At 43.6% G+C, this 7798-nt stretch overlaps 1 protein-coding gene across 1 annotated transcript; it reads right to left on the reverse strand.

The window, feature by feature from the left end:
• Positions 1 to 611: 611 nt before the first annotated feature.
• Positions 612 to 932, reverse strand: LOC105707828 (glutaredoxin-1-like). Its single transcript, XM_064366639.1, has one exon. The coding sequence runs from the start codon at positions 930 to 932 to the stop codon at positions 612 to 614; it is 321 nt and encodes a 106-aa protein (XP_064222709.1).
• Positions 933 to 7798: the final 6866 nt, after the last annotated feature.

Consider the following 7798-nt stretch of genomic DNA (forward strand, 5'->3'; position numbering starts at 1 on the left):
ATATGATTTCTCCAATTGGGTCCTGAGACCTTTCACAGAATTGTGGAACATTTCCTATAAGATCTGTGAGAGGACAAGCTGGAGAACACTGGTTCAGAGCAGTGATTCTCAAGGTGGGATGGGATGGGGTGGGGTTGAGTGGAGAGATTCATGTAGTTTGAAAACACACATTCAAAATACCCACTGATTTCATAACACAGACTCCATAAAGTCAAGCAGCAAAATGATTTCAGCTAATGAGCAGTAGCAGAAAAACAGCTATGGATTCATCATTGTGGAGAAGGAGTCTGGATAAACGTAGCTGAGAAACACTAGAGAACAGTAAGAAAAGTGTGCAACAGAGAAAGAACAATTGAGGGTCAGTGAGCGAATCCTAGGCCAGAACTTGTCACAGTCTTCCAAAAACCAAAGAGCGCATGCAGAAAAAAACCAAGACAGCCTGTTAACCTTCTTCTTGGCCTTGTGGTTAGGAAAAGTTGATCCACGTCTAAATACTGAGCCGAAAGAAGATAAACGCTGTTCGTTCTCCCAAATTCATCCACCGGGAAGTGCTGTCATCATTTGCAATGCCATCCAGCCCTTGAGGAGGGACATCAGCATGGGGCCTGTGGTTACTGTAGAGCTCCAATCTGCTTTAGCCACATCAGCAGTTCCCCACTCTGTTGCACAGTGACTAAATCACTGCGTCCGCTTAAACAATCTTTACTGATAAAGACTTGAGGCTCCATTCTTGCTCCCATGAGCTGTTGCAAATAATCTTGAATCTCGTTAGTGTGGTTGGTGGCTGTGATATCGACACAGTCCAGAAGCCCTTGTTTGATGGGCGGTTGACTGAGGATCTCTTGGGTCCTCCTGCAGTATGGGTAGGTGGGCTTGATGAACACAACCACCTTCCCAGGTTGGATTTTGCAGTTCACAAACTCTTGAGCCATAATGACGGGCTGTGGGTCTCTCCGGGAAGAATCCTCAGTTGCAGGTATTGCTTGGGGGTATTCAGCCTCTTTTTCTTTAACCATATACCCAGTACTCAGTACTGGGATTGCTGGATCACATGGTAGTTATATTTTTAGTTTTTTGAGGAATCTCCATACCATTTTCCATAATGGCTGTACCAATTTACATTCTCACCAACAGTGTATACACTCTTTTTTCTTTTTCTTTTCTTTTTTTTTTTTTTTTGAGACGGAGTTTCGCTCTTGTTACCCAGGCTGGAGTGCAATGGTGCGATCTCGGCTCACCGCAACCTCCGCCTCCTGGGTTCAGACAATTCTCCTGCCTCAGCCTCCTGAGTAGCTGGGATTACAGGCACACACCCCCGTGCCCAGCTAATTTTTTTTTGTATTTTTAGTAGAGGCGGGGTTTCACCATGTTGACCGGGATGGTCTCGATCTCTTGACCTTGTGATCCACCCGCCTCAGCCTCCCAAAGTGCTGGGATTACAGGCGTGAGCCACCGCGTGTATACACTCTTATAAGAATTTCCTTTTCTCTGTATCCTCACCAGCAAGTTATTTTTTGACTTTTTGGTAATAGCCATTCTAACTAGAGTGAGATTCTCTCTCACTGAGGTTTCGATTTGCATTTCTCTGATGATTAGTCATGTTGAGCATTTTTTCATATACCAGTTGGCCATTTTCTTTTGAAAAATGTCTATCCAGATCTTTTACCCATTCTAAAACTGGATTATTTTGTCTTTGGCTGTTGAGTTCCGTTTATTCTGGATATTAATCTCCTGTCAGATGAAGAGTTTGCAAATATTTTCCCCGATTCTGCTGGTGGTCTCCGCTTTGTTGATCGTTTTCTTTGCTGCCTGTGCTTTTGAGGTCTTTTCCATGAATCTCTGCCAACATCAATGTTCTGAAGTGCTTCCCCTATGTTTTCTTCTGGTAGTTTCACAGTTTCAGGTCTCACGTTTAAGCCTTTAATCTATTTTGAATGTATTTTATATATGTCAAGAGGTAGGGGTCTAGTTTCATTCCTCTGCAGTGGATATTCACTTTTTCCAGCATTAGTTATTAGAGAGGCTGTCCTTTCCCCGATGAGTGTTCTTCATGCCTTTGTCAAAACGCAGTTGGCTGTAAATGTGCGGATTTATTTCTAGTTTCTCTATTTTATCCCATTTCTCTATGTATCTCTTTTTATGCCAGACCATGCTGTTTTTGGTTACTATACTTTGTAGTATATTTTGAAGTCAAGTAGTGTGATGCTTTTGGTTTTTTCTTTTTAACCCCTCAGGATTGCTTTGGTAATTTGAGGTCCTTTTGGGTTTCATATAAATTTTAGCTTAGTTTTTTTTTCTTTCGAAGAGTAGCATGGTGTTTTTTATTCGGAAGACAAACAATGACATTTAGTGGAAGGCAGAGGTCTTATTAAATAAATGCTCATTACAAAGTGGTTCTCAAACAGGATGGAAAGAAATTTTTCCTAGGCTCTCCACCAGAATACAAAATCAAAGTCTGTAGTGACTTTGTGTAAATATGACAGAATTTCATGTATTCCTGAATTCATGTCTGGAGAACTCTTATCTAGGTGAAAAAGATAAAAATATTTTTCTTATCCCCTGCATCCCAATTAAGAGAAGAACTATTCAGGCCAGGTGCAGTAGCTCACACCTGTAACCCCAGCACTTTGGGATGCCAAGGCAGGAGGATTACCTGAGGTCAGGAGTTCGAGACTAGCCTGACCAGCTTGGTGAAATCCTGACTCTAAAATACCAATAATAATAATAATTAGCTGGGTGTTATGGCCCATGCCTGTAATCTCAGCCACTTGGGAGGCTGAGGCAGGAGAATCACTTGAACCCAGGAGGTGAAGGTTGCAATGAGCCGAGAGTATGCCATTGCACCCCAGCCTAGGCAACAAGAGCAAAACTCTGTCCCAAAAAAAATAACTATTCAGCCAAGTTTGTTCATATACATAAGGTGCAAAATGGTGCTGGCAAGAAGAAAAATCAGCAAAGCCTTGCTCAGGGTAGATGTCTTGGAAATCTGCTGTTTTGTAGGTTGATCTATATTTCCAGACAAACGGCCAGAAAGGAGCAGCCATGTGAGAATGGAAGCCTGAGAGAGAAGAGTTGAAAGGGAAACTCTACCCAGGAGATGGAGCACACAGCTCTGGCCAGCAGCTCATACAGGAGGTTTGCTTCCAGAAACTTCAGTGCTGTCAAGTGCAGTCCAAGTACTCCTCAGAACCCAGGGTCCCCACAGTACCCAGACATCATGACTGTACACCTTGCACTTGGCCCTTATGTTGACCCTCGCTCCTGAAATTGCTACAATCCCCCCAGATGTCCACTCCTGATTGAACTGCCTAAAGAAATAGTGCTCACTGACGGAAATGCAAATAGTGACACAAACTGAAGCATTTGCCTGAAGAAGAGAAAACAATTTAAATAGGATAACAATAAAATAGGCAGCAAAAGAAAACAATTTTGATATCTAAGAATTAAGAGGGGGCTTTAGAAAAACTTTTAAAGGCCTCATATACTTTGCACAATACTCTTAAAACGTGCAGCACAAGTGTGAAGTCAAAGTCGTCTTACGCTGTTATACATTTATGCCAAAGAACGTGATGAAGTCATCTTTATTCATTCTAGGAATTAGAATGTAGCTGCACTTTCTACCACCTTATGTGAAATTTAATATAAATATAATATATTTTTCACAAGTTTTAGTTTAACTTTTTATATTAAAGTCTCTATCAAACAATTGATGAAATTTTTATCCCGATATAATTGAATTTGTAGACTTTTTCCAGTAGCAATTCTCCTTGATATCGTGAATCATCTGAACAGGAAAGGTCAACAGGAGGTTGTGTCTGGTTGGTAGAATTATGGGTGTCTTTCATTTGCTTCTCGTGCCTTTCTATCTTTTTCAAATACTTCTCTATAAACACTTAATAATCGGGAAAAACATAAATAATAGGAACACAAGCAAATGTTTTATTTGACTTGCTGAAGACAATTAAATTCATCTGATTCAAATCATAACTGTGGTTGCACACCTGCTACTTCCCCTCAAAGCATCCTCATCACTGATGGGGCTCATCATCTCCCACTCAGTAGGCGCCTCTGATGCTCCTAACGCCAGGCATCACATAGGAGAAAGGGAAATGGTTACCGAGGGGTTTAGAACCAGCAGGGCTTTGCCTGTGACAGAGCCACTGGGGTAAACATACTCTTCTTCCTTCCCCACTGGCATTATTTATGAAGTTGGGGAGAACGCACCCTGCGCTGTGTAGGGCCTGGGACAAATAATGTTTTGCAGGGTGGCTATTTACATAAACAATTCGCATCACCCCAAGTCAGTGTGACTGCAGCATGCTTGTGTCTTGATCTCTCTCCAGGCTGCTCTCCTGGAAAACCCCACAAGTTCCAGCCACAGATACCCCAGGAACACTCCAGAGATACAAGTCCTAGAGCTCCTGGGGTATCTACAGGCAGGAGGTAGAGGGTTGGAGAGTTCTCCAAAGAGAAGAAATGGGAACGAACCCTTGTATGTTCCATAGGGCTTGGGGCATCCCACCCAGTTGGCACTGCCAGGCTTGGCCAATCCCAGGGATGGGAGAAGAAGTTGGACATGGTTGAGGAAGAGCCTAGAGTGACATTATGCCATCCATGTCTGTTTCTCTTTGTCCTTCTCTCTTTCTTCCTCTGCCCAGCACTCTAAGTCTCATGGAGAAAAAGTCACAGCACATTTGAGGGAAGGATCCAATGCCCACATCCAAACTTTTCTTTTTGTCCTCTAATTAGTAGAAAATTTATGTCCTAGTGTGGATCCCAGGTGTTTTGAGTCTCTCCACCTCACCTAGCATTATGCAAGCTAGATCAGTCGTATTTTCTACCTGTATTGTTTGAGAGGCGGTTCATGGAACCCTGCTATCTAGGTACTGGTGTGTGTGTGTGTGTGTGACAGCTTTATTGAGATATAATTCACATACCGTATGATTCATTCCTTTTAAGTGTACACAGAGTTGTACAACTATCACCGTAACCCATTTTAGGTCATTTTGATTACTACAAAAAGAAACCCCACAGCTGCTAGCCATCGGTTTACAATGGACATTGGACACTCCCATCAGCTCCTGATATTGACTATTGTTTCTGTGTTAATAGATTAACCTATTCTGGACATTTCATATAACTCATGCAATGTGTGATCTTCCATGACTGGCTTCTTTCACCCAACGCAATGTTTTCCAGTTTCTTTCATTGATGTTATTGTGTGTCTCAATACTGCATTCCCTTTTGTGTGGTAAAATAAACATAACACAAAATTCACCATTTAAAATCTTTTACGGTGTACAATTCAGTGGCACTGAGTTTGTTCACAATGTTATGCAACCGTCACTACTACCTGGTTCCAGAACACTGTTGTCATTCCTAAAGGGAAACCCTGACTCATTAAGAAGTCACTCCCCGCCGGGCGCAGTGGCTCACGCCTGTAATCCCAGCACTTTGGGAGGCCGAGGCGGGTGGATCACGAGGTCAAGAGATCGAGACCATCTTGGTCAACACAGTGAAACCCCGTCTCTACTAAAAATACAAAAAATTAGCTGGGCACAGTGGTGCACGCCTTTAGTCCCAGCTACTCGGGAGGCTGAGGCAGGAGAATTGCCTGAACCCAGGAGGCGGAGGTTGCAGTGAGCCGAGATCGCACCATTGCACTCCAGCCTGGGTAACAAGAGCGAAACTCCATCTCAAAAAAAAAAAAGAAGTCACTCCCCGTCACTTACTTCCTCCTCCCAGCCCCTGGTAACCACTAAGCTGCTTTCTGTCTCTATTAGTTTGCTTATTCTGGACAACTCATATAACTTGGATCAGACGATATTTGCCATTTTGTGACTGACTTGTCTAGTATATTTTCAAGATTATCCATGTTGTACCAAGTATCAATACTTCATTCCTTTTCAGTGCTGAATAACATTCTCTGGTAGAGACATACAGTGCCATATTTTATTTTTCCATTCATCAGTTGAGGGACATGGGTGTTGTTTACACTTTTTGGCTGTTACGAGCAATGCTGCTATGAACATTCATGTATAAATCTTCACGTTGACTTATGTTTTAATTTCTCTTGGGCATATACCCAGACATGGAGTCTCTACCTTTTATATTTTTCTCCTAGGTGGCCCACTGCGTCTTTATAAGAACAGAACAATTTAGGACCTACAGTCACAGGACAGCTTCTTAGGAAATTTAAGGAACTCACTGTATCCTTGAAATAACCAGGACAGATCCTCCAAACATGAAAATAAATGGAGAAGTACCACATGGGGAGGGTAACTGGATCTTGTGTCTCCAACTCCTGTTCCCCAAGATTGACACCCTCTTGGGGGTTCTTAACCTGCAACAGCCACCCCCTGCTGATGGCAGACTGGGCAGAGCTCCCTCTCTTTGATGCTCCGACCCCAGATGGATTCCATTCCTGTGATGTGAGTGCAAACTGAAATGGTTAAAATAAGACTTCACTAAGGCTTGTATTAGTCTGTATTCATATTGCTAGAGAGAAATACCTGAGATTGGGTAATTTATGAAGAAAAGAGGTTTAATTGGCTCTCGGTTCTGCAGGTTGTACAGGAAGCATGATGATCTGCTTGGCTTCTGGGGAGGCCCTGGGAAGCTTACAATCATGGCAGAAGACAAAGGGGGAGCAGGCACATCATATGGCCAGAGTTGGAGCAAGACAGTGAGCGGGGGTGCTGCGCACTTTGAACAACCAGATCTCGTGAAATCACTGTCATGAGGACAGCACCAACGAAATGATGCTAAACTGTTCATGAGAAAGCCACCCCACGATCCAATCACCTTCCACCAGGTCCCACTTCCAACATTGGGGATTACATTTCAATACGAGATTCGGGCAGGGACACGAAGTCAAACTCCATCGGGCTTCAAAGGAAAATGGAAACCCATCAAGATAGCATCTACATAATAATGTGGTTTAAAATGCACAATGTGTTCCCCTTAAACAGGGGTCCCGTCCTTTCCAGCCTAGCTGCAGGCTTGCCTCCACGAGGCAAGGGGCATCCAAGTGTTTCCCCAGACACAACGGGATTCCTCCATGTCTGGACCAAGAGGGTGGGGCTCTGAGTGGGCGGGAGTCCCAACTCCTGTCTATATGGTCCAGCTGGGAGACTAGCAAGACAGACATCCACTCACTTAAGAGGAAATCCCACCCATTCGTAGAGGGCAGCCTTACCCATAGTCTCAACAATGTCAAAATGCCTCACACTAAGCCCGACATCCCATAAGAGATGGACACATGGCAGAGAGGGGGATGGCTTCTGTGCTATTATCTGCTTGAGAAGCCAGGTAGTGAAGTAGCTAGCCAACACATTCTTTATAAAAGGAGAAGCCACACCAAATGAAGTCCAGGTTGTATCAGAAGAAGGCTATTTCTCTGCATGGAGAAGAGGTAAGAAAATAATCACATAGATAATGGCAGAAGCAGCAAACTGAGACCTGAGATGGTACCTTATAGCACTTGCTACGGAAAAATACTTTTGTATGTTTTAGAGGAAAGATCTGACCTCTGCAGCTGCTCTCTGTGCCAGGTAAAGTGGATTCCGCTAACCTACGAATACAGTCATGCGAACAGTAGCACAGTAACTCATATTTCATTGGCTCATCACCTGCAAACCAGTCTCCTCCCAAATCTTAACGTCGTCCTGGTATATGTCGTACGTTCATGAGCAAGTCTACTCCCTGAGTGCTGCCACTGCTCTGCAGGGCACCATACTGTCTCTGCCACGCTGACAGGCATGACAGCCGCAGCACCAGACCCCTAGGAGTCCCCGCA

The sequence above is a fragment of the Aotus nancymaae genome, unplaced genomic scaffold (genome assembly GCF_030222135.1).
Source record: "Aotus nancymaae isolate 86718 unplaced genomic scaffold, 86718_ANA_hifiasm-v0.15.2.pri h1tg000065l, whole genome shotgun sequence".
Taxonomy (NCBI): Eukaryota; Metazoa; Chordata; class Mammalia; order Primates; family Aotidae; genus Aotus; species Aotus nancymaae.